This window comes from Camponotus floridanus, unplaced genomic scaffold, assembly GCF_003227725.1.
Source record: "Camponotus floridanus strain SB8 unplaced genomic scaffold, Cflo_v7.5 scaffold1, whole genome shotgun sequence".
NCBI classification, from domain to species: domain Eukaryota; kingdom Metazoa; phylum Arthropoda; class Insecta; order Hymenoptera; family Formicidae; genus Camponotus; species Camponotus floridanus.
Window position 1 is genome coordinate 693,338 of NW_020229214.1, and position 27,819 is coordinate 721,156.

At 26.5% G+C, this 27,819-nt stretch overlaps 2 protein-coding genes across 5 annotated transcripts; one reads left to right on the forward strand and one right to left on the reverse strand.

Moving 5' to 3' along the window:
• Nucleotides 1–419: 419 nt before the first annotated feature.
• Nucleotides 420–27,068, forward strand: LOC105250375 (ABC transporter G family member 23). Of its 3 annotated transcripts, XM_011256421.3 has the most exons (16): nt 14,096–14,142; nt 14,230–14,418; nt 16,352–16,493; nt 21,669–21,913; nt 22,060–22,237; nt 22,323–22,416; nt 22,490–22,702; nt 22,813–22,919; nt 23,109–23,340; nt 23,582–23,759; nt 23,911–24,026; nt 25,609–25,679; nt 25,774–25,862; nt 25,975–26,151; nt 26,273–26,359; nt 26,662–27,068. In XM_011256421.3, the coding sequence occupies exons 3-16, from the start codon at nt 16,390–16,392 to the stop codon at nt 26,871–26,873; spliced, it is 2,103 nt and encodes a 700-aa protein (XP_011254723.2). In that variant the 5' UTR covers nt 14,096–14,142; nt 14,230–14,418; nt 16,352–16,389; the 3' UTR covers nt 26,874–27,068. The 3 variants fall into 3 exon arrangements, with proteins under 3 accessions (XP_011254724.2, XP_011254722.2, XP_011254723.2); XM_011256422.3 differs by lacking the exons at nt 14,096–14,142; nt 14,230–14,418 and adding an exon at nt 420–542; XM_011256420.3 differs by lacking the exons at nt 14,096–14,142; nt 14,230–14,418 and adding an exon at nt 7,200–7,538.
• On the reverse strand, nt 17,008–20,692 carry LOC109609939. 2 transcript variants are annotated; one of them, XM_025406357.1, is made up of 3 exons: nt 20,285–20,692; nt 17,734–18,588; nt 17,008–17,586 (listed from the first exon to the last, which is right to left on the reverse strand). In XM_025406357.1, exons 1-3 carry the CDS (start codon nt 20,616–20,618, stop codon nt 17,390–17,392), a joined length of 1,386 nt encoding a protein of 461 aa, XP_025262142.1. In that variant the 5' UTR covers nt 20,619–20,692; the 3' UTR covers nt 17,008–17,389. The 2 variants fall into 2 exon arrangements, with proteins under 2 accessions (XP_025262142.1, XP_025262115.1); XM_025406330.1 differs by having other exon boundaries at nt 17,008–18,588.
• Nucleotides 27,069–27,819: the final 751 nt, after the last annotated feature.

Here is a 27,819-nt window from a genome sequence, read left to right on the forward strand (position 1 = left end):
TTAAGATTCAAAAATATAGGAAATGAAATATAACAATATATATAATATCGAAAAAATGAGCAAACAAACTTCTAGAATATTATTACATCAAAATCACCGTCAAAAATATATGATTTGCATTTCTCTTGGTGATTATTATACAACTCGATAGTTATGACTTTCTTTCATATAGCGGAAATGGCACGCAAAGAGAATGTTCGAAAAGCTAAAATCATCTTGAAACACACTGATCACACTTTCATTTTCTCTCAACGAGTACTATAAGATTTAGCTTATGCTATCAAATAGTTATATAATTGTTTTTAAATTATACTTTTTACTCAATTACGCACATGAATGTTTTTTATCTTATTAAGTGATGCGTCAAAAGTCAACTGATGCAACTGATTATTGCAATAATACATACATGTAGAATCATTATCTGCATCGCGAGTCTCTTCTCCATTTGGGAACACCGCTGCTTCTGTTTCCAAACAGAGACAAGGTCAACCAGGTTCTGCGTAAACCAGTTTTCGTTTCGAGACATCAGCTGTTTTTCAACGGTGAGGAAGTTTATTTTTTCTACGTATCATTCTAGAAATTTTTTAAAAGAACTAGTATAGAAACTTTTTAGAAATTTTTTAAATTAGGAAAAACTTAGAAAAATCCACTTTACGAAATAACGATTTGTAATACACTATAAAAATATCACAATTAAGACATTATGTAATTATTAAATAATCAAATAAATTCAGAGTCTGTTGCTTGACCTTGATACGTCTACTTTTGTATCATAGAACAGGAAAGTATATCTGGTTGCTCAAAGCTAGGTGCACTCGTAGGTAGTAAGTTATTACTAATAACGTTCAGTCAACCTTCGATGATAAAAACAATCAGAGTCACGTTAATCATTTCAAAATAGTGTTACGTCTCTGGTTTGAATCGCGTCTGTCTTGAAAAGGGAAGAAGATCTCATTGTCAAGAAGTTGTTGATGGCAGCAGCCGTTCTAAAAGAAAGATTCTTCAAGGAAGAAAAGCCTTTTTGCAGCTTGCACGGAAAAAATGTTTAATAATTGGTGTGATAATAGAATTGCTGCAAGAGGCATCAACGAGTTCAGCAAAAAAAGTCACATCTGTGAATTACATTTTCAGAAAGATATAACATTCTTTGAAAAGATATTTTTCATATGGCAGATGGTGCAACTATTATGATGCAACGTAAGGTATCGAAGTTGAAAGTGGGGTATTATTTGATACCAATTATTAAACATTTTTTCCGTGCAAGTTGTAAAGCTTTTCTTCCTTGAAGAATTTTTCTTTCCTCCTTTGGTGGTGCATCCGCGTATCCAACATGTCATTTTTATCATGAAAAATGCATAAAGCCACAGATAAACAATTGAGATAAAGCCGGATTGGCCGCGTAAGGTTAATAATTGCAAATGGCGCCCAACCATAAGAAACTATTCTTTTCAGCGGACTCTTTCTCAATTAGGTGCCACTTTTTGGGATCACTTTTGTTTCATGGGCCGGTATTCATAGTCCGATCTTATATTTGAGATCGTCTTAAGTTCGAGCTTGAAATGCTACGTAGCTATTTGATTGGTTGAATGAGGTCTTAAGTCAACCTCCAAGCAGACTTAAGACGATCTTAAGTATAAGATCGGACTATGAATACCGGCCATGTAGTTCGATTTCCTTCTCTCTTACTTCATGATTAAATTTGCGACGGCCATATTTTTTAGTTTGCGTTTCGTCCACTAGTGTCGCATGATAAATTTATATTCTCAATAGCTGTCAAGTTATCCGGACGCGTTTTACATACGAGCCGATCCGTTGTGTTATAATTCTGTTAACTGTGTTGCTGTGTTGCCTATTAAAGTTCCCTTGTTACCTATAAAAGTGTTCATTCATTTGACGCGGTCCGTGACGGTCCATTTTTTTAGTGTGCGTCTTCGATAATATATCGAAGTCTCCGGGCAATATTTACATTTTTTATTCGCAAAGGCTGCAATTATCGATATATCGAAGCGATTAATCTCAAATTTTTTGTTGTCATATTTTCAAACTTTATTTCTCCATATAATATCAAATATTAATAATAATTGGATATTGCCAAAGCATTAAATGTACAAAAAGATTAATAATAAATGGTATTATTACATCATTTTCAAATAATTATAAAGTCTTTTGATAGTATAGAAACATATTCGCAGATAATATATTTTTGAAATAAAAATAAAATATCTGTGTATATAAAAATGTTTTCTACATATAATACTAACTTTATTAAAAAAAGATCACGTAACATCAAAATTATCATCAGAAATTATCATCAGGGAATATAAATTATCATCATTCATTCTTTTTCTGTCTAATTATAGAATTATCAGAAGTAATGTTAATAAATGACTATTTTTGTCATAATGTATAATTGCATCATACAAGTTTTTTAAAATACTTTTTGATTCGTGATTCTAATTATTAAAATTTACGAATTAAAATTAAATTTTGATGAAATAAATAATATTAATATACAAATATGTATATATGTATGTATACAAATATATATGTATGTGTTTATATGTAAACATAAAGGTTTTTATGAAACATCGTTATATTAATTTCAATCTAAACAATAATTAACTTAACTGTTGGGAATTAATTTGTTTGATAATAAAATATACAAAATACAAGGAAAATGAGCAAGCCGCTGCGATTTAAAAATTGTTTTCAGAAATTCCTAGAAATTGAAAACAAGATTGATTCTTTTTTCTTTTTTTAATCCTTTTACTGTAGACATCTTTAGGCGTTTTGAAATTTTTATAATTATAACTGTTGGCACCTTAAGATGTTTAAATGTTATCACCTACGTGATGCTGTTGATGTCTTTAGGCGCTCGGTATTTATATTATCATTATTGAAATATTTTCATATTAGTAACTGATAGTAACACGATGCGCGATAGCACAAAATTTCATCATTTATAGCAGCTAATATGTGTCGTCACAGATATGCTAAATATATGCCGTCTATCATGTACATTAGACTTTGCCGCAGCGAAAGGTTAAAAAGAATAATTGTGATAAGACTGGGTGCACACAAAAAGTACAAGAAAAAAAAACGAATGGATGCTGTGTCGACTTAATGCATTCAATACCTAAATATAATAATAAAACATTTCATATTTCAATAATTTTATGCAGCTTTAGATTATATATATTTATAAGTATTATTTCAAAATAATTATAATTTCAAAATAGTTATAATTTAAATAATTTGAAATGTAATGATAATATAAATAATTTGAATGTTGTAGTAGCTTGTAAAAGCTTGATGCAACAGCCACATTTTATTATCACACATACGCAGCTGATTTAATTTGTTTGGTTATCGAGAATTGCTACTATTATAGAGAAATAGAGAAAAAAAGATCATATATTTTGCCACAAATTTCTATATATTATTTTATTTGTTAAGAACGAGTTTTGATATTGATTGTTTTAAGGCTCGATCATTATATGTAACATTTTATTTTTTTTCTATCGTAAAAATATTCTAAATCTTATATCTCTCATTTATTTAAAATATTAAGAATGAATTAGATTTTAGATAATTTATAATAGATTTTAAATAATTAATTTATTAGCCACATCTCTTTTGAATAAAAAAGCATAGTTATAGTTTTGCTATTCAATGGATGAATCTTGAGATCAACTTATAATTTTGATATTACATGTATAACTTTATATAGCAAATATCGATTTGAGAAATTCAAATATCTTGAGATGTCAGAGCTCTACTTCTCATAGTTCAAATAAATTCAATAAATGATTCTCAAAAACAGTTTACACATATATTTTCTCATATTCCATAGACAAATAGCTCTTCTGGAATTTACATAAATCACTTTATAAATAATAAGGTTAGATACCTTGCGGTTCTCGACTCTTTCCCTTTATCCCCACTTTACGTAGATCGAGGTAGTTCTCTCAATTGAAAGTATACATATATACATAATAGTCCTTGGTTTTCATATCAGTTGAGTCGGGAAAAGTTTATGCTCGAGTGTAGTTCGGGAATAATTCAAAGGAAGAGATATAACGCGTTTAAATATTACGAATATATCTTACAATAAAAATAATTAATTATTCGCAAAATAGTTGAAAATAATTTGTGCTGTGTTTTTTAGTGTACTTGTAAATTATTTTAAATTACTAATTCGGTTTACACAAGTTATACAGATGTGATGTTGTGATTCTTTTAGAGGTTTTAATTATATTTTATTTTTTCTCTTCTTTTCTCTTCTTTTCTCTCCATTTTTCATTTATTTCAGAATAAGCTTTTTTTATTAAAGTAATTAATTTCTTGACTTCTAAAATTTCTTTTTCAATTGAATGATGAATGAATAAACATTTGTGATATAAAGAGCAATATATAAAGAACATTGATTTTTCACAATGTATTATATGTACATAGCATGCATGTGTTTTACAATTTTATTGTATTTTATTTTATATATTTACTGTCATTTATATATACATATATACATATATATATATATATATATATATATATATATGTATAATATCTCTGATTTATACATACACGCACACATTCACACACACACACACACACACACACACACACACACACACACACACACACACACACACACACATTCTCTTTCTCTCTCTTTCTTTCCCTTTCTTTTCATTTATTACAATTATGCGTTTTTTAAATCTTTTTTCTCATAGTTTTAATCACATTTAATATCGAATTGGAAACAATTAATATTTCTTACTTCAAATTAATTTCTTGCAAGCTAATTAATTTCTTATAAATATTGACGTAATGTAGAGAAAAATAAATTAGTATAAGCTTGGAATTAAAAAAATCATGAACAGTTAAACAAAGGTTAATTTATACTATCTAATCCAATCCTTTTGAAGAATGCATGTAAATTATGATAAAAAATCATGACAACTTTTAATCGAGGAAAAAAACTAATATAAATGTCGCCATTTTATCTATATATTATTGCAGTTTTTTAAATAATTTAAACATGTATGTAAAAGCATATACATGAAAAAAATACATTTTACTAATTCTTCTTCAAAAGAAGAAAAATGTTCTTCTTATATATTAATATACATCGCCTTATCAAATTTGAAAAAAATTAAATTTAAAATAAGAGACTATCGCATACTTGTTTTATTAATAATGTTATTAATAATCATCAAGCATAACGTTATATTTTACATTCATTTATGTTTGTTAAATAACACAAGTAATTTTCATAAAAAATTGTTCAAAAGTTATACAAAATTTATCAAAATTTTATATATATCTAATATATACATAATATATATATATATATATATATATATATATATATAACAAGTTTTTTAAATGATCAGTTATACATGCTAATGTATCAATATTTCGATATCAATTGTAATAATGAATATTTATTTTAAATATTTAAGATAATATAAAATATTTCATAACTCGCGAATATCTAATATATGTAAAACTAAAAATATTCCGTACACAAAATATTCCCTAATTTTTCTGATAATTAATATATAATTAATATACAAGAGAATTAATAAGAATTAATAATTTATAAGTTTTAATTTTGATAATCATTGCAAAAAATAATCCATTTAGTTTTCAGTATAAAATATTCTTTGTTATGATATTTCAGACCACAAGAAATGTCATAATAAAGAATATTTTATATTTTCTAATCATATTTTTAAAAAAAATCTCTTTTCCTATCTCTTCTCGAGTCTGAAGTTAAGCTTAGGCTTGTAAATAGTTTTTTCTTCTCAACTGATTACAATCTCAATTGACCTCTATAAGCAAACTATTATTATTAAATCATCTTAAGACTTGAAACTCTATTTTAAAAACTTTATTTTATATATGGTATACTCTGAAAATAAATTTATAGTCTTTATTCAAAACTCGTTTTAAATAAAAAAAAAACTGAAAAATATTATGAAATTTTTGCAATTACAAATATACATATTTTACTTCTTTATAGATTATCAAATTACTCAAATATCGTACAAAGAAATATTTTTTTATGTAATGTCGCAATATAACACAAATCATAAGTAATTATTAAATTTTTAAAGAATTTACCATCCATCGATCCATACTATAGATCCCCACCTCTATTACTGTTACCAGTATTCCCAGTGAATCTAGTTAGCTACTAAATCGGGGTCAAATGCAGTCTTTGTCGGGCTTGTGTGACGAACGGAATGTTCGATCAAGTTTACAACATCGTATAGTACATTTTGTACATAGTGCCATAAAAATGCATCGATGTTATTAATAAAATTATTTTGAAAATCTGTGAAATTTTAACATTTTGTTAACTAATCTGAAATTTTCTGCAAAATTTTAAAAAGTTGAATTAAAAACATTAAAATTCTTTTCAATATTAAAATTTAATTTCTTTTTATTAAAAAGTTTGTGATTTACTAAAATTTTAGATTTACTTAAGTTTATGATTTACTAAAATTTTAGTTTAAGAATAAAATTCAAATTTAATATAAAAGTGAAATAAAAAAATGTCTTTATAATAAATATAAATATAATAACATATCTGTACAATAAATAAATTTTCTATACAATAAACCATAAATTATTTTTAAAATGTAAAGTTATAATATATTATAAATTTTATCAAAAAAATAGTATAAAGTGTCAATATTAGAAATATAAAAATAAACATGATTATAATAAATTTAAACATGATTATTTTTTTTCTCTCTCTTTTAATTTAATTATCAATTGAATCAAATATTTTAATTACGTTTATTTAGTTTCTCTTCTATTGAAATTAGGAAATAAATTATATATAATTTACATTATTTTCACTTTCAAAATTTTATGAGATTATGAGATATTTTAATCTCTATATATCATGAAAAGCTGAAATTAATGATGGAATTAATATCAATACGATCATATATGGATATTAAATTAATTTAGAGAGATTAATATTTATATATAGTATTTGAATCATTTTTTTATCTAAAAATTCGGTATTTTTTCAATCAAACAAAAAACATGTTTTTATTTAATATCTTTTTTTCTAAATAATTTGCTGTTGTGCGAATCAGATTAGTTAAATTGATGATGAATTATCAAAAACAAAAAATGTTAAAATACACATAATATATATATGCTTCATGTAACAAAATGTGCAGCGAAAAATAATAATAAGCGAAAATAACAGCGAGAAAGTCTTAAAAAAACAATAAACACTCGCTTATTAAATCGAAAGCAAGCGAACGTCAATGAGAATAATGTTGTTATGGTGTGAAAGTATTATTTTTGGAAATATCGGAATGCTTCGTTAATTATATTATCATACGAGATAGAGAGTGTAAATTTTTCTTGTAACTATAACATGAATTGTTATTGATTAATCAATTTTACGACCGGAAATATTTCTACATTATCAATGCCACCGCGCAATCGAAAGGGTCAGCCATTCTCTCACAAATGGTGGTCTATGAAAATGCGCAAGTATCCAACAGGTGACTATTGAAGGACTCCACTTTCACTCAGAAAAATGAAGAACATAATAGGCAAAATAGAGAGAATGTAAAAAACATTATCTTCTGTTTTTTCAATTTATCAACTTGTCTTTGAGTTCTCTGCGTACAATTCTGGGCAATATCGTATATATACAAGTCTGGGGATTATCGTATATATTTTTATTTTAAAAATCAAAAACTAATAAATTACCTGTTCAATCAGATATTTCGTTTTGTTACTTTTCAGATATACTTCTTAATTCTACTGTTAATTCTGTTTATTAATTCTGTCTAGATTCAGATTAAATTAAATAGAATTTTTTAATGATATAAATTACAGAATTTTTTTATATATATAATTAAAATTATATTTAAAATAATATTATACACATTACAATAAGAACAATAAAAATTATTTTTATTCTTTTCCTTCTTCTTCTTACCTATACAATTTGTAAAATTATTGAATTTCATTAGACATGACGAGAATGCCATGTGAAATTTTTGCTATATTAATATTATTACATCATAAAATTGCATTAATATGTGAATTCTTTTGAATTGTTGAATTAAGAATTGTTTTGAATATATTGAAAAATAAAATTGAAAAAAGAATTAATATATTGAATATATATATGCATATATTAAATATATTAATTCTTTTTTAATTTTATTGGCCAATGCTGTTTTTAGTTAAAATCACAAAATTCCATCAACTAAACGGTTATCAACTGAAATCTATTAATAATTGAATAATTTAAATGTTAAATGGTACAAGCGAAAAATGAAAGTTTTAAAAAATAAAGACTTTTGTGTGCATTTGCTTTTATCATAAGTATATATATAAATGATTTAAATATATAGATCTAATTGAAACAGATGATTTCAGTATAGTTGATGATAGATCGTTGTTTGTTGTTCTTATAAATGTGCGAGTGTGATAATTCATTAATCAAAAACGGTTTAAATTAATTGATGGCTTACAAATATCAAGTAGTACGTTTACTCCAATTTTATTTCGAGTTATTTTAGCACAGATATCTATATATTACAGATATCTATATTAATCTATATATTACAGATCTTTAGTATAGATCTCAGTATCTATATTAAAATTTCCGATTTTAAGTCTATATATTAAAATCTCCGATTTTATGTACAAATTTACATAAAGTATGCTTATCTGCGCATGCGCTTTGATAGCACGTACATATATTAATATGTACACTGAGAAAAATCGTTTGATTGTATCAACAAGACGTATATGATTGAAGACATTTTGGTTAAATCAAACAAGAATTTCTAGTTATCATGATAAGACTCGATTTTTTATAATTAGAACGTTTAATAAATTTTTTTATAAGGATTTGGTTAGTATTTTCTAGTTGGATCTATAAAATTTCTTGTTACATTAATTTCTTTGCTTGCCACTAGGCGGCGAGCCACTTTTAACTTAACTCGTATTCAATATTTGCTATAAAATGTATATAAAAAAGTAATATTAACATTAAATCCAAAGTATATTTTTTTTCTCTTACGAGCAGTAGTACCAGAAAGAGGATGCTAGCTCTCTGATTGTGTGTGTTTGAGCTGCATCCTCTTCCTGCATTATTGTTTATCAGTTTAATTTCTAACAAAACTGAATTTAAAATAATTTATTCAATAATCTGGATTGAATTTATCCAATAATCTTGTTGGAATTCAGAATATTAAGCAGACTTTTGAGATTAGATGGAAAAAATTTTAGACGACTTCGTGCTGGCGAGTTTAGTATTATTAACCAGAAAATTTGGTAAATTTAACAGGAAGAAATTAATCAGATTCATCTGGTAATTCCTACAAGAATTCTGGTTCGTCCATTTTTCAACAGACCTACTGCTTGAATCTATTAGAATTCTAATTAATGCAATCAGATTTTTTTCTCAGTGTATGAATATAAACGAACATAAATTTAGATGTTCTGCCTATATTATCACGATTATATCGACGTATGAGCAAACAAAATTACATTAGTACATAAAGTACGAGGACATTTTATATGAATAAAATTTAGAGAGTTATAGCAGTTTAGTAATATATAGACGTCTGTGCTAAAATAACTCGAAATCAAATTTCAATAAACGTGTACTACTTGATATTTATAAGCCATCAATTAATTTAAACCGTTTCTGATTAGTGATTATCACACTCGCACATATATCCATATACCTCTCCTACATGCATGTGCTTTGATAGCTTTTTGTGAAATAAATAAAATGTTATTAATTTCCTTGAATATTTATTAAAAATTTTATTTATATCAATATTTATATATTTATATAAATAATTAACTATCATATTTTCATTAAACATTAAGAATGAAAGTTATTTTTAATTTAAACAAAATTTGCCAAAAGAGAAAGTTTTGAACTGATTTCTTAAAATAAAATTGAATTTTTGAACACTATGGAACAAATGCATCGACCTAGAATTATATTTTCTAGCATCATTTTACAAGACTGCATCTTGTGCACGCAATGTATCCTATGTATATAGAGTTTATTCCAACTAACTTCCATTGCGGAAAGACTCTTCTAACGGTAGATAATCCGCGTACCAGTTTCTCCAGAACAGTATATATGCAGAATTGAGTTTGAGATTCATTTTCAGTTCTCGGATATCTATTAAATTTTTGTACACGCACACACACACACATGCACGCGCGCGGGGGTGTAGCTTAGATAATAATAAGAGACAAAATAGATACATTAAAATTTTAAATTTATAATATATAATATATATTATTATATATTATATATTATATATAAATTTATAATTTATAATTATACATTCGAATTTTCTCGCCAAATCAATAATACACATAATAGTTTACAAAGAGCAGCAATGTGCAACAATGAGAACAATTATTTCTAATTAACTAATTGTAAATATAGTTCCGTTAAGTCTCTAGCTATAAAGATGGCTAATAAATATAAAAGCAATTATCTAATAACTACTATAAGTATCTGTCATTTAAGAGTAGAAACGAAAAAGATACTTTATCTTATATTGAGCAACATCCGGTACTGAACAACCTTTCTCTATATACACTGTGATTATAAACGTGGTTACAAACAGTTTCTGTAATGCCATATCCTAATTTTAAAAAATCGTCAAAAAAGTAAAACTTTCATTTATATTCTTTACATTTTTATAAAAATTTATTTAAAAACTTGCAAATATTTACGAAAATAAAATAAATTTTTGTAAAATAATTGTATTTTTTGGTGACAAAACGTGATATATGTAATACTTTCGAAAATATATAGTTAACTTTCAGAAATATACAGTTAACGTCACCTCAAACTAATATCAAATTAAATATTAAAATAAAGTTAAAATTTTGATCGAATTGACATCAAAATAGTAGAAATTAAAATCTTCAATTATCACTTCGACTTAATTTCAATGTTGAAATAACCCATTAATTCCAATTAAATGCTTTATAAATTAAAAGTCATAGATAATCTAGTTAACTTTAGTTATGATTATAATAAAATTAAAGATAGAATTCTATTAATTTTATTAAATAGAAAATACTTAAATAAAATTCTATAAAAAATATGTGCCAGTTATATTTTCTATGCTATATACAGGGTATTTCATTTTAATTTCCCCAGGCAAATATTTCGGAAAATAATGAAAAATCGAAAAAATGTTTCAGACAAAAGTTGTATGGTTTCTAGGGGGACATAAGATGGTACCATTGGTTTGCCCTTGAAGAGTCATTTGAAGATTACGTGAAGGTCACTTCAATTTTTTTTAATGGAACACCTTATATATTTTTGCACATTCTTGTAGCTCATCTCGGGAGCTTTCCAAAATACTATAATTAAGTTAGTTTTGTTAATTGCAAATTACATATTTTTTCTTAAAAATAACTATGTGTTTTTTTCGCCAATTGATTCCACTCATTATTTTGTATATAAAAGTATTAAGATAAGATAATCAAAAAATGAATATTTTACAAGATATTTTACGGTTTATGTAAAATTAAAAAATGATTTCAAGCCTCATAACTTGGAAAATACTTAATTAAACTAACTTAATTATAGTATTTTGGAAAGCTCTTGAGATGAGTTACAAGAATGTGTAAAAATATATAGGGTGTTCTATTTAAAAAAATTGAAGTGATCTTCACGTGACCTTCAAATGACTCTTCAAGGGCAAACCAATGGCACCATCTTATGTCTCCCTAGAAACCATACAACTTTTGTCTGAAACATTTTTTCGATTTTTCATTATTTTCCGAAATATTTGCCTGGGGATATTAAAATGAGACACCCTGTATATAATAAATATAATAAATTAAATTCTAATTTTCTTTAAAAACAACAAATTATAAATATATTAAAATATATAAATTATAAATATATAAATTTATTTATACATAAATAAATTTATACACACACATTTATTTATATGAAATTTAAATATATTAAATAATATATTATATAATATAAATGTAATAGCAATATAAACACATTACATATCTGACATTACATTACTGAAATAAAAATTGAAATAAAGACTACATATCACCATTTATTTGAAATAATTTGAAAAGATGCAGAGGTAATATTGACTTTGAAGCATTTTTAAAGCTTCATAAAGCTTCATAATCTTACGTATTGTATCTAACTAATTATAAACTGAAATAAAAACTAAATATCACATAAAAATATTAGAAATAGAAATAAATATTAAAAAATTAGAAATAAAGAGAAAAATTGGAATTATTTCAAAACAAAAAAAAATTGGATGAATTAATTATAAATTATTATAAATTAACGCTTAAATTAAGAATCAAAAATTGAGAATAATTAATTCATTCTTTTACTTGAAGTAAAATAATTATAATTAATAAGTATAATAATAATTGTGTTCTTTCTTATATTTAATATTATATATATATATATATATATATATATATATATATATATATTCTTATTCCTTCTTCTTGTTCTTTCTTATATTTAATATTATATATATATTCTTATTCCTAATATTTACTCTATTGTGCGTCTAGCCTAAGAGCACTTGTCGGCGTATCGGTCTTTGTGAAAGTATCTCGTAAATATATAAAATGACTTTACAACTAAAATTTTAACTTTTATTATATTTTTTCTCATTCGTAAATTTTTATCACATTTGTTATTAATAATAATAATAGAAGAAATCCATTTACAATTTAATTTATATATAATATATTTATATATTATATATAATTTATATATAATTTAATTTTTATTTAAAATTTTAATTTAAAATTTAAATTAAAATTTTAATTTAAAATTTAATTTAAAATTTTAATTTAAAATGTAATTTAAAGTTTTAAAATAGTAACTTAAAATTTTAAATTTTAAATTTTTTACTATTTGTAACAATGCATCATATTTGTTACTAATAATAGTAAAAAAAATCCTTATCAAATTTACAATTAGTTTTAATTTAAATGCTATAAAAAATTTAAAATAAGTCGATATTGCACAAAAAATTGATCTTTCAATAAACCCCAAGATATTCATTGACAATTGGAATCAACATTGAATTGATGTTAATATATATACAGGATGTCCCTTTCCGTCATCTTTCAAAGACAGATTCCTGGGAGCATCTGAAGACGATTTTTCCTAAACGAAAATGTCGAGGCACTAATAATTTTCGAATTATATATAAATGATTGAAAATAAGGGGTTTTTTGTAAACTAAGCTTTGTAGAAATAAAATATTAACAAAATCACATTTTTCGATTAATTTTAAATAGAGTTTACTTTAATTGAGTTTTAATTTAAGATACATGTTTCAATTTAAGATACTTAATTGCAAAGATACATGATGACAAAAATTGGAAACATGCAAAAAATGATGGCCTTCATTGACATTTTCGCTGAGGAAAAATCGTCTTCAAATGATCCCAGGAATCTGTCTTTGAAAGATGACGGAAAATAACTGGGACACCCTGTATATATATATATATATATATATATATATATATATATATATATAATTATATGTATAAACATAAATCTATTAATTCGAAACATTCTGAAAGTAAAATATAATCAAGAATATCTTTATATTATTTATATAATTAATAGTAATAATTAAATTTGTAAAAAAATTAAATTTACAAAAAAATTAATTAATTGCAAAGAACTAATATGATTAATTTAAAAAATTTAAAAACATAAATATAACATTGCTATTATATATTGGTAGCATCACAGTTCATCATATAATAAATTAAATTAAGATAATAAATAATTGTAATAAGTTACTACATTATTAATATTAATACATTGATCAAAATAATTAATTTACATGAATTGCAAAACGCGGGAAATCATAATTATTTATACACTCATGATGTATCATCATGGTGCGTGGGGATGTAGTATATAAAGCAGTATGCATACTTAGAAAGCCGCCAGTCTTCGCGTAGCGCGTATTAAAGTAATCTCTAATCTCGCCTCTTAATAAAATATAATATCTCCATAAAAATCACATAATATAATAAAACTTTTGGAATTTTTTTGAATTTATAGTATATTCAGTATATTCAGTATGTTATATAGTTTGCATTTTTTTATTGATATATTTAACATATACTTCAATTATGTGTGATTATTAATCTTAATGTAATCTTTAGGACAGTTGGAAAATATTTCGGTGCACTGTGGAAACAACTTTTTTTTGAATTTCTGATAATTAATTGAATTGTTTTTCTTGTGATCGGGAAAGTATTTTTCAAGAAATTGTTGTTTGAGGGGAAATTTGTGAACTTGTTTTAAATATTTTTTTGGAAGAGGAAGAAAATGTTACAAGTTTGATTAGTATGGTATGTATTAGTACATATAAACAAATATAAAATATACACAAATATACACAAAAGAATAATAAAATATAATAAAAAACAGACATAACTACAATAAAACATATATATATATATATATATATATATATATATATATATATATAAATTACAATACATGATACTCTTTTTCATTTGTGTCAATTTTAAAAGAAACTATATCTAAAATATCAATAAAAATATCAACAAAATGCTTTTCTTGACAAAATTAAATCAATCAATCAAGATTTAAATATTATACACGATATTTATATACATATTTATGTAATACTTCTTAATGCAGATTAAATTACTTAACAAAATTAAAAAATTTTTAAATTAAATAACGAATTAAAATTGGATTATTTAATTGAGACTTTATACACTTATTAAACTGATATGATTAATATAATCCAAATTATGTAATCGTATGACTCTTTATATCGTATGATTCTTTATATAGAAAAACAACAAATAATATAATTAATATAAGTTAATATTATAAAGCAAAGATATTAGTTATTCATTTTCCTCCTATGTAATGTCTTTCTTAAACTTACACTTATTTTTATATATTAATTACACCAAATTATACTTGCAAATAGCATTACGTAAATATCAAAGTCATAAATAATTGCATAATGACCAAAAAATACATGAATACATATTGAACATTGTATTCATGTCTAATGTATGAATATAAAGAAATGTATGCTTATAAATAAGTATTTATATGTAACATTCAAAAGTTGAAAAAAATAAAATCAATTAAGTAATAAAGTAAAGTTTTTATTTTAGTTATTATGGGCATAATTAAATGAGTGATGTGACGTAATTGTCAGCAAAAGTTTTTAATTAACATTTTATGATATACAACTTAGAGCAAAACGATCAAAACAAATTATCTCCTGCAATTATGATTATAGCTAAAACGTCACAATTCTAAAATATTCTTTTACCTCGCAATTACAAATGCAAATTCTGAAAATTAACTACATTAAAGATCTATAAACATAATACATGTAACGTTAAAATGTAACACCATCAAATATTCTTACATAAGAGTTGCAGAGATCAATTACAAATACATATTGATCGTCATAGAACTAAATTGCCGAAGCATGACTTAAAAAAACATATAATTTGATATTATGATTACGTGGACGTTACATTTCATATTATGTAAAATATGCAATACGTAAAGAACAAGTTCTTTACTAACATTTACTAATTGCATTTAAATAACATTGATAACTTGAAAAAATTTGATAAAAATAATAATTTTGATTAATTTTAATTTTTAACTTGATTTTGGTTATACATTTTGATTAAATTCTAACTCGAATTTTTAAGAATTTTTAAGAATTTGAGTATTTCCTATGCGATAGAAAGAGAGAGAGAGAGAGAGAGAGAGAGAGAGAGAGAGAGAGAGAGAGAGAGAAAGAGAGAGAGAGAAAGAGAGAGAACTCATTAATATTTCTTTCCATAATATTTCTTTGATTTAATTACCAACTGAATTGATAAATATCATAACAACTATTTGCTTTTTATTGCAAATAAAAAAAGCAATCCGTCACTTCATCTTCGTCGAAACACATAAACTCAAGTTAACAAAAAAAAGATTACTCAACAACTTCCATTGTTCTTCTTTTTCTTCTTAATATTCTATCCGAAATAATTTGAATAAATCACATTTTTGACATTTATTACTTCAGCAAATACACATGATGATTCATTAAAGAATTTCACATATTTTGGAAGTGTTTTAAAAATAACATTTAAAGGGATCGATCTCTACTAACTAGAGAGATATCGAAACAAATATTTTATCATTTTTTTTCTTTCTACAATAGTATTTTCAGATACTAATTGAAAAAGGAAAAGTCAAAATCAGATTATTCAAAACAGAAATATGTTACAGTTCGATCGCTGAATGAACAGTCCTCACCGTTTCGCAAAATGATGCAGCAAAATGCAGTGGTCGTGAAAAATGCCGTCAAGTATTATGTATCAGAGAAGCCAATACTCGACGGCTTGAACATGACCGTTCCAAAGGGTTCGATGTAAGTAATGGCTATTTATTAATTTTATTACTTTATTTAGAATTTATTTAGAATTATTTATTTAGAAAGGATTAATTGTTTCTCTCTCTATCTAATTCCGCTTTAAATTAATTAATTGTAATTGAGGTTTCCCAAGAAAAAAATTGAAAAAGATGCTCACCGCATGAAGAAAATAAAAATTGCGTCGATTTATAAAAAGATTATTTGTGTAGTTTTCGAAATTATTCAACAAATACAAAATATCTTCGTATGATACACGTCTCACGTGTGCATATCTCTTGTATCAAGCTGATATTATTTCAATTGCTCCGTCCATCGACTCGTTGAAAGTGGCCTGAAAATTATTGTCACGCACTTTTCCGCATACATTCACCGATTGCTTAAATTGCCGCCAATTGCACAATAACGAAAACCGATAATCGCGTAACTTTCTAACAACCGTCTAGATAAGGAACTTTTTGGATTTTATTTCAGAATTCTATAATTTTGCTTTGTTAGGTTAGTCAGTCAAAATAATTTAATATTTCGTGTTATTTTATTGTAACATATATATAGGTATGTACATTTTTTAAATATTGCTATATTTACTAAAATTAAAAATAATAATAACGGAATAAAAATATATCATACATGTTCAAGTACTGTTTAATATTTTTGTGCGTTCTCCATACGCGCATACGTGTAATTAACCCCCAGGAACGCGCTAGAAAGTCTTATAGACTTATTTGTAGATTCGAATATATGTATCGTTTATATGTGAGTGTGAAATCGAAACGGGTACCTAACATCTAAGATCTGATCGTTTATTAGTAGAATCGATCATGCATTCTCGACGTGTCTTCTAAAAATTCAATCCTAAAAGACTCTCCGAGATTTTTTCTCGCAATGTCCTGACATCAGGACATCCTGGGAATTGTTTTTTTTAATCCCCTTGACAATATTTCCACAGGATTTTCCGTCGGCAAGACTTTATCTACAGCTCCTAGAATCTCGTCCATTGCCGATATACCATCTATCCTTGCTTCTTTTATCTCTTCACGAGAATTACTTTCGGTTTTCTTTTTTGAAACGTCAATTTCTTGTTTCTTATCATCTGAAGGAACGAGAACTTGTAACATTCTTCGAGAAGGAGTTTTCGGTTTATCTATTACATTTTTTCTTGAAAATTTACGAAATATGATGTGCGTTTTACTGTGCTTTTGTTTATCTATCTCCTTTAAAGTGCTCGTAATATTTTTACCTGATAAAATTGGACGTCTTTTCTTTGCCTCATTAAACCGGTTTCTATAGTCTTCGAAATTAGTTGTAAAGAATTTATGAGTAATCCCAGAATTGTTTGTTTTCGAGTTTTTCCGGTTATTCAAATCAGTTTGAAATGCAACAGATTTGTTTATTAAAACGTTTTGACTTGAATGATTTTTATTTTCGAAATCATAGATATTGATATCATTTAATAATTGTGGATGGCTCATGATTCGCGCCTCAACTTTAAATGCGAGCTTGTCATCTGTTATATTTTTATTTGTTTCTTGAGTTTTATTTTTATTTATTTCAATCTTGTCAAGATTTTTTATATTCTCTCCATTTAATATCGTTATTTTCTTAACATTAATTTTCTTTTCGTTTGAAATGCCGTTTTTACTTTCATCTTTTAAAATATCCTCAGAATGCTCCCTCTTTTTTACATACTGGTTCTCCTTGATTAAATTTTTTAAAAAGAATTCTGACTGTTTCTGTAAATTTAAGAGTCTCCATCTAAAGCTGTTATCAAAATCATTATATAATCGTTGCCATTTTAAATCGAGCAGTTTAGTTAACCATAACAAGCTATCTTGAATCGACTTGGTATATTCGAAGAGCAGTTCACTTCTTGAATTTAATCTTTCACTTTCAAGCGCAAGTTTAACGTCAGAAAGAATTTGAGAAAATGTATATTCAAATTCTTGATCAAAATTCATAGAATTTTGATATCTTTGAGGAATAATGAAACGTTGTAAATCTTCATGTTGGAGTGAATCTTGATGAATTTCTTTCCTGCCAGATTCTCGTATCGACAATGTTGCGCGTCGTAAAATTTCGTTGATGTTATTTGTCTGCTCAAAAAGAATTAATTAATCAAACTATTTAAAATCTAATCTTAATATATCTTTATAATATGGCTAAAAGTACCCGGTAAAAAATTTTTCATGTATATTCATGCAGAATTGAATATAATTGTACAAAACCATATAATTGTGCAAAAATATGTATAATTATAAATAATAGAGTACAGGACATTAAATATATATTTATATATATGCAATAACTCTTACATAATTATATATAAGTGTGCATTTTGCATACTTATATATATTGTTCACAATGTTTTATGTATAATTATACATGGATTTCTGTTAGTTTAATATATAATTATATGTAAGTCTTGCGTCATATATAAATAAGTAACAAATATAGTTCAGATACAATCATACATAATTGTATTATATAATTTCGATTTTATATAAACGAGAAATTTTGATCGAAATGTATATGTATCTTTCCCTCAATGCACTTATGAACAACGGATAGGTGAAACATTTTGTTTTGTGCTTAATGATCCCCGGGAAAAAAAGTCCATGTCTATTTATATAAAAAAAGTAAAATTATATACAGTTTTATATGATTATGTATATCACATATGATTTTATCAGAGCATACGTTTTTGTATATGCTTAGATATAATGTCCATCTCTGACCATTTCTGATCATAAAAAATGATATTAGATACCTTACGTCATTTTGTACAATCAGACATAATTAGATATTGATATCATATCTAAGCATGTATAAAACCAAAGCAAAGGTTAGTTTCTTGTATGCTTTAATATAAATCATATATGATATTATATATAATCATTTAAAATTATATATGATTTTACCTTTTTTTATATAGACAAATATAATTTTTCCTAAAAATTATATCTTGCATTATATATTTAATTAATTATTATGCAGTATTTAAAAACAACAGTTAAATGTATATTATTATAGAAGCAGCTAAGTGGTACACTGAAAAAATTGTAAATTCTTAATGAATAAGAATATATTCTAAATTGGCGACTTCTACGCCGCAACTCGATTTTCGTGTGCGCGACATGTTTCTTCATTTGCCGCTATGGCGACACCACTCTTAATTTTTTTCGTATTCAATATTTATCATGAAATGTATATAAAGGACTTGTATTAACATAAGATTTAAAAATATATGTTTATAAATCTATTCGTCCATTAATGAATGCTTTAGCAATACAAATCAACACATCCTTCTATTTTTATTATACATGAGAAAAACAATTGAGAAAACACAAGCGTCCTTCTATTTTTTTATTATACATGAAAAAAACAGTTGAAAAAAACAGTTGAGAAAAAACAGAATGACGCGTCGATTTGTGACGCTAAATGAAAAGCAAATATTCATAATTTCGAACTTGTCACTTTGCTGAAACTCACCTCTGAAAAAGAACAGAAAATATTTTATTATATTAATACGAAAAGCTTTAGCTTCTTAAATTCTTATTTCTTGTGTATTTTTATATTGAGTATTATGTATGAAATTAGATATACATAATTTTCAATCTTTAGTTGTATTTTTATTAAATAACGCGAACAAAAAGAAAATTTGAAATGAATTAGAAATTGTAATTAAAAATAAATATGGATAATTAATAATCTCCATAAATTTAAGAAAAATTCTTTGCTTTTGTATTTATCTCATGTATATATGTATGTATAAAAAAAGTAGACCAACTCACCGAAACAATCCTGTTCATGATCAGTTCCATTAATAATTTCAATAATTTTTTTTCCCAAATGCAAGTGAATTCGTGGCTTTATATTTTCTATTTTTAATTTCTTGATCAAGTCATCAAGATCGTCACCGACACTTGATTTATTCGCATGCAAATTTATCGATATTGCATCATCATCGATTATTGATATTGATCCATGAACCGGTAAGGAGGAGAGAGCTCCTCCTGCGAGCAATAGAAATGCAATGATATTAATAATCATCGTGCCGGGATGAAACTGAAGCGAGTTCTGGCTTTGCTCGATGATTTTATGGTTTGTGCCAGATGACGATATCATCTTCAGTCATATCACAATCTAACGGGAGCAAAATTTGCATTGGCAGTGCCTAAGAGGGAAAAAAAATCGATCGATTTTCCACTCCTAGCTGACGATTTTAAATTATATAAGTATATTTCTATAAGTATATAAGTTCTTTATATTAATATTTAAGGATACTATATTATGCATAGTTTTTTGTTATTTTGATAAAAAGACAATTAATTTTCAAATATTTATCTAGATAAATATTTGAAAATTAATTGCTTTATCTTATCTTTATTTAGATTAACCAAGTATATATTATCTTGATTATGTCGGATGAAAGAAGTGATGTCTCCTTTATATGTTTAAGATAACTATTTAAAATAACATTTAAAGTTTAGTTTATCTTAGTACAAATAAATATAGATATTTCATTTTTACATAATATCAATACTAGCTAATAAATATATATACATATCGTGAAACAATTAGAAATTATCTAACCGAAGTTATCTAACATATATTAACACTTGAGTGTGTGTATATGTGTAATTATATCATAACATCATAAGTATGTTACTATTTGAATATTTTCTGACTAAATTCAAATATTTGAGTATTCATGTTAAATTTATATTTTTTTGACGTTTCATAAACTCTCGAAAATTTAAATTTGGCACACTTAGGCACCACTGTGCCACTCGATATTCGGCTAATTGTTTTCGCTAACAAGCGATCGTTACATTCGCATGTATTTAATGTCATTCGATTCAAAGTCATCCGAGATTGTGACCAACGCTTTATTAGCGATTCGCCATTTGTTACCCTACATTGACTGAGTACAATTCGTGAAAGAAATCGTAAATGCTATTGTTCTTCAACGAGGGACAAAACACGAATAGATAAGGTGGATAAATGCGACTTTCAATGGGAATACGGAGAAGTTATTATTATTATGCGAAGTTATGTACTGCGATACTAACGGAGATTTATCTTCAATCTTACGTGTATACTCGATACCACATGTCATCTAAAATATAGGATTAACTATTGCTATCCTTTTTCTCTTATTTTGTCCAAAAATAGATATGGACTTTTGGGCGCAAGTGGATGCGGCAAGACGACACTGTTATCCTGCGTCGTCGGAGTTAAGCATCTCAACACGGGAAATATATGGGTTTTGGGAGGAAATCCAGGCAGACCGGGCTCCGGAATTCCTGGACCTCGCGTAGGTTATATGCCGCAGGAAATCGCCTTGGTCGGGGAGTTCACCGTGAACAGTGCTCTCTATTACTTCGGCAGGATTAACGGACTCGAGGACGAGGAGATCGGTAGGAATAAAAAAATATAACTGTATGCATACTGATACTCTTGAATTGATTTCAATCTCATGCCTTGATTCTCTCTTTGAGAATTTTTATATCGTTTTATATTCGTAACATACAGCTGCGATTTTTCCTTTTTTATTGCTTCTAAGGAATAAGACAGAAATTTCTTTCGGAATTGCTCCAACTGCCTCCAGCAAATCATTTGGTAAAAAACATGAGCGGAGGTCAACAGAGGAGAGTCTCCTTCGCTGCTGCGTTGATTCATAGTCCTGAATTTTTGATTTTGGATGAACCCACCGTAGGCCTGGATCCAATTTTGAGCAGCAAGCAAGTAGATTTTGCTGTCTCTTTAAAGATTTCATATATACCAGGAATAGAAAAATATTCAAATATGCTTTTTTTCTTTGTGCAGTATCTGGATCTATCTAACCAAGATCACTCAGGAGGAAGGCATCACTGTATTGATCACAACGCATTATATCCAGGAGGCTAAAGATGCTAATATGGTAAATTTTATTCTTTATTGATTTTATTTCATTTTCAATATAACATTTTCAATATATCTTTCACGCTGCACAGATAGGTTTGATGAGATGTGGTAAATTGTTGGCGGAATCGTCGCCACAAGAATTGCTGAACCGATTTAATTGCTCATCTTTAGAAGAAGCATTCCTGGGACTGTGCCAGGCGCAAGATAGCACGATGCTCGAAAATGCTTCCGAGGTTCCAGCGATCAAAGAAATTGAAGATGAAGCGTTAATTCAAGATGAAGATAATTATAAACGAATGAAAGTATATATGAAACAATTTTTAACTGTTTTTATTTTTAACTGTTTTGCTGTAAAAAAGGACAATGCATAAAAAAAGTTAATGATATTTAAACAAAAATAAATTGTGTTAAGGGTCGAATCGCGGATTACAAAGCAAGAGCGATATATAATGTCTCGGCATCGAGAAGATTCAAGGCTTTGATGATAAAGAATGGTATACAATTTTTCCGTTATTACTCGTAAGTATCTGTCAATAAATAACTTTTTCATGAGGAGAGAACACATATAAGAAAATATCAACTTCTGCCATTTTTTTAAACAACAAATTGTTGCGTACAAAATATGTTATATCGATAAAAATTCAGTTTTATCGATCATTGCACGACATTCGTGTGATAACGATAATAATGATAAACATTTTTCTCTAGAGGTATAATTTTCGCGGTGTTATTCCCGCTATTAGAAGTCGGCTCGTTTTTCGGCGGGGTCGGTGGTGAACCAAAAGACTTAACGATTGGTATCATCAATCACGAAGCTGGCAATTGCGATTACGGCAACAACATCGGCAAAGTTTGGTTCGACGAAGAGAACCGCACTTGTCACTTTAATAATCTCAGTTGTAGATTTCTTCACGAGTATGGCGATTCTAACATAGAGCAGGTACAGCGATTTAAAAATCGATTATTACAGACTTTCCTTTAAATTTTTTCGCGAATTTATCTGTATGTGAATCGATGATGATTCATCGCTAAAATACTAATGCAATGTGTATTTCTGGGAGAATTTGATATAAAATTTAAAACTCATTGGTAAAACATATTTTGAAAAATAAAAAAAAATATTTTGTATATACAACATTTATATTTTCGAATAAAAAAAATTGTTATTAATTCACTGTCAGGAATTTTATGACAACATGTCTGAAGCAACTGACGCTATACGCGATGGTGATCTCGTCGGAATAATGTACTTTAATCACAACTTTTCCGAAGCTCTACAGAGACGAATTGATAACTATGGAACCGCTAAGACGGAAGATATTCTGTCCGGTCAGATTGATATATTTCTAGATATGGGTGGTACGTACATACATTATTTATGCTGTATTTCATAATAAGCTTATGTAATTTTTCGGTAATTTAAAAAAAAACTTGAGTAAAGAAATGTAAAAAAAATGCAATAAATTAAGACGCAAACCATTTTCGAAGTTTACAATGATTTTTGTTATAGATATGCAAATTGGACAATTCATGGAGTATAAGCTGTACAAACGCTTCTTCGAGATTTTTGAGGGTGTGATGAGAGATTGTAAATATTCACCAAAATTGGCTGGTGTGCCTATTCAAGTGAGTAGTATATATATATACAGTACCGACCTTAGGGGGGGGGGGGGCGGTTGGGCGATCGCCCAGAGGCGCCAGATCTGTAGAGGCGTCGTTACCATAGCTTAACTGAAAACTTGGATTTTACCGATTTGATTCGAATGTTTGCCGACAAAAAGGTCCGAAAGGTACAATTTTATTGGACTTCCATAATCTCCGAAAATTCTAGTTTAACTTCTATCTTCTAGAGGACCGGCAAAAAATTAAAAAAAAAATACAAAAAATGGAAATAAGAAAAAAATATAAAAAATATAAAAAAATATAAAAAATAAAAAAAACAAAAACAAGGAACTACAAAAACTTTCTACGTCCATGTCGTTAGCTCTGGGTAAAGCTAAAGGAAAGTTCTCTAAATTTTCATATGCTATCATTCGTTTATATTCGTTTAGATTAGTAAAGCTGCTATGTAGTTTAAAAATTTTTGCAATCTAACTATAGATTCGTAATTAGCGATATTGAAAACCCCTAAAATCTTGAATGGGCTGAACAGCTATGATAATCTTGCCCAGGGCACCAATGTTGCTAAATATAAATATATATACACGGTGGGCCATTTTAATCGATGCACTCGAATATCTCGAAAACAGCACTCTTCAGAAAGAAATGTTTCAAACAAAAATTGTAGGGTGTGAAGGGGGACATAAGATGGTAGCATTGGTTTGACCTTGGAAAGTCATTTGAAGGTCACATAAAAGTCACCTTCAATTTCTTAAATTGAACCCACTATTTTTCATTACATATTCTTGTAGCTTATCTCGAGAGCTTTCCAAAACACTACAGACAAATGTTTTTTCATTAAGTACTTTTTGAGTTATAAGGCTTCAAAGTTTGCAGTACTTCGATATAAAATGCAAAATATCTCGTAAAATATTTAGTTTTCGGTAGTCTTACCCTAATACTTTTATGCACAGGATAATGAGACAAAACTATTGGTGCAAAGAAAACGCATGATTGTTTATAACAAAAAGTGCATTGCAAATTACACATTTTTTATCATAAACAATCATACGTTTTCTTTGCACCAATAGTTTTGTCTCATTATCCTGTGCATAAAAGTATTAGGGTAAGACTACCGAAAACTAAATATTTTACGAGATATTTTGCATTTTATATCGAAGTACTGCAAACTTTGAAGCCTTATAACTCAAAAAGTATTTAATGAAAAAACATTTGTCTGTAGTGTTTTGGAAAGCTCTCGAGATAAGCTACAAGAATATGTAATGAAAAATAGTGGGTTCAATTTAAGAAATTGAAGGTGACTTTTATGTGACCTTCAAATGACTTTCCAAGGTCAAACCAATGCTACCATCTTATGTCCCCCTTCACACCCTACAATTTTTGTTTGAAACATTTCTTTCTGAAGAGTGCTGTTTTCGAGATATTCGAGTGCATCGATTAAAATGGCCCACCGTGTATATATATATATATATATATATATATATATATATATATATATATGTTATCGTGTTACGATTAAAACTTTTTTTCTAATACATAGTGTTATAATGGGATAAAAATAAAAGTATAAAATTTTAATCAATTACAGTTTGAGAATGCGACTTATGGTGATATGGACCACGGTTATGATTATTTTATCGCACCAAGTTTCATGATGATGTAAGCATACACGCATATACTTTCGCACACAAAATACAATCTAAGTCGGAATAATGAATGTAACCGATCATTCTTTTGCTAAAACTATTTTTAGATTGATCTTTTTTCTGGCTACTACAATCTCCACCACTTTAATAATCACGGATCGGATGGAGGGCGTTTGGGATCGAAGCTTGGTTCAAGGTATATATAATTCATTATAATCAGAATTTTTTTTTAATTATTTTTTCCAATTATCAATTGACCTCTTATTTCCAACTGTTTTTCATCATGATAACACATGAATATATGACAGGTGTCAAGAACAGCGAAATCCTGCTAGCTCATATTCTGACTCAGACTAGCCTCATAATTATTCACGTTTCGGTAATAATGACCCTGTTCTTTCCTATATGGGATTTAAAATGTGAAGGGTCATATTTCCATGTATTCATCATTATGTTTCTTAATGGTCTCAGTGGACTAATGTACGGTAAGTATTATCAATATCTCGAAAGAAATGTAAGCAAAAACAAGAAACATTGTTATAAATGATTGTTATAAATTAATTTTTCTCACTCTCTCTCTCTCTCATTGATATAATATATTCTTAGGTTTTTTCATCTCCGTTACGTGTAAAACTCATACTCTGGCGAATTATGCTTCGGCTGGAAGTTTCTTCCCATTAATAATATTAAGCGGTGAGACACACGCTCTGTTTTTTTCATTTCCACCATGACCTTTCATTTTTATTATTAATATTGTGGTATTAAAAGTGACAGCACCCATTATTAAATTTATTGCTATTACATATATATACATATGATTTTCGAATCTTCTAAAAATTTATCTTGTTTCCTTATACATACATAATATATGTATATTATTAATAACATATAAAAAAAGACTAATAAAAATTCATCACAGTAATATCGATATCTTTGTAGCAAAAGATTATTAATTTATATTAATCAATTTTTTTTGTAATTTCATATAATTACAGCATCCATATGGCCGGTAGAGGGAATACCAAAGGGACTTCGTATCGTTAGTTACTCTATGCCGACGACCTTGCCTGCCATAGCCTTGAGAGCAATTATTTTCAAAGGTTATTCTTTTGACAAAGAGGAGGTTTTCACTAGTATTTTAGTGAGTTTAGCATATATAATAATTTTTTTTATCATTGTATTAATCAGCCTAAGATCGAAAACTTAAAGTAATAGAAGCATTTAGAAGTAGAAAGAAAATATATTTGAAAAAAAGACAATGCCTTGCAATTAATTAGGATTATGATAGAGTTAGTTCGACAAAGATACGAGGCATTTCGCTTAACTCGAGCCAAAGTATATTCATTTGATAACATAAAAATTTATAAATATCTTATTTCTTTGAGTGACTATTTACAAGAAATTATTTATTTCAACAAGATAAATATATAATATAAATAAATTATATTTTTTTAAATTATTTTCATCGTTATCCATACAGCGCAAACCAGTATTGTTACATTGCAGCAATATTGCAATGTTGCTACAATGTATAATAACAACAATGGTCTGTGCTGTATGGATAGTATGTGATATTAAATTTATATTTTGTTTCTATTTTAATTGAAGTAATTACATTATTTTAATCTAAATTTACATCTAATTAATATAAAACTATGGGTGAATAAAATAATTTATATTCTAATTTATATTCTAATAATTTTATTTGAAAAATAAATTCTTAAGTGTAGATTTTGTTCTTTTGAATTAAGAAAATTCTTTTTTATATATTTCTTCTCTCTTCTCTTGTAATAAAAACACTTTGTAAATACCACTGCAAGCATTTTATTAATATTAGTAAATTTTAATTAATAAATTTTTTAAAGAATATTAGCGGATGTTATTTATAGTTGATACATGCAATTTGGAAATGTTTGATATTTCTTTACAAAAACTAAATAAATTTTGTATATAGAAATATAATATGTATATTAAATAATAATAGAAATATAGTTTTAATATAAGGATAATATATAAAAGTTTTTAAATTATTTCTTGTGATAATATTTAAATTCTATAATTTTGAGAAAAATGAGCATTTTTTCTATAGAAAATAATTCTCTGTATAATGAATATTCAATAAAATAATTATTGTAGTATTATATAATAATTAT

What these genes read in the sequence shown, in the direction of transcription:
- LOC105250375 (XM_011256420.3), top strand. Translation starts at nt 7,463, where the DNA reads ATGCCACCGCGCAATCGAAAGGGTCAGCCATTCTCTCACAAATGGTGG. An exon ending in GATCCAATTTTGAGCAGCAA is followed by an intron (nt 22,238 to 22,322) that starts GCAAGTAGATTT and finishes TTCTTTGTGCAG; the next exon opens with TATCTGGATCTATCTAACCA. An exon ending in AGGCTAAAGATGCTAATATG is followed by an intron (nt 22,417 to 22,489) that starts GTAAATTTTATT and finishes CACGCTGCACAG; the next exon opens with ATAGGTTTGATGAGATGTGG.
- LOC109609939 (XM_025406330.1), bottom strand. Translation starts at nt 20,618, where the DNA reads ATGATATCGTCATCTGGCACAAACCATAAAATCATCGAGCAAAGCCAG. An exon ending in TCATGAACAGGATTGTTTCG is followed by an intron (nt 18,589 to 20,284) that starts GTGAGTTGGTCT and finishes TTCTTTTTGAGC; the next exon opens with AGACAAATAACATCAACGAA.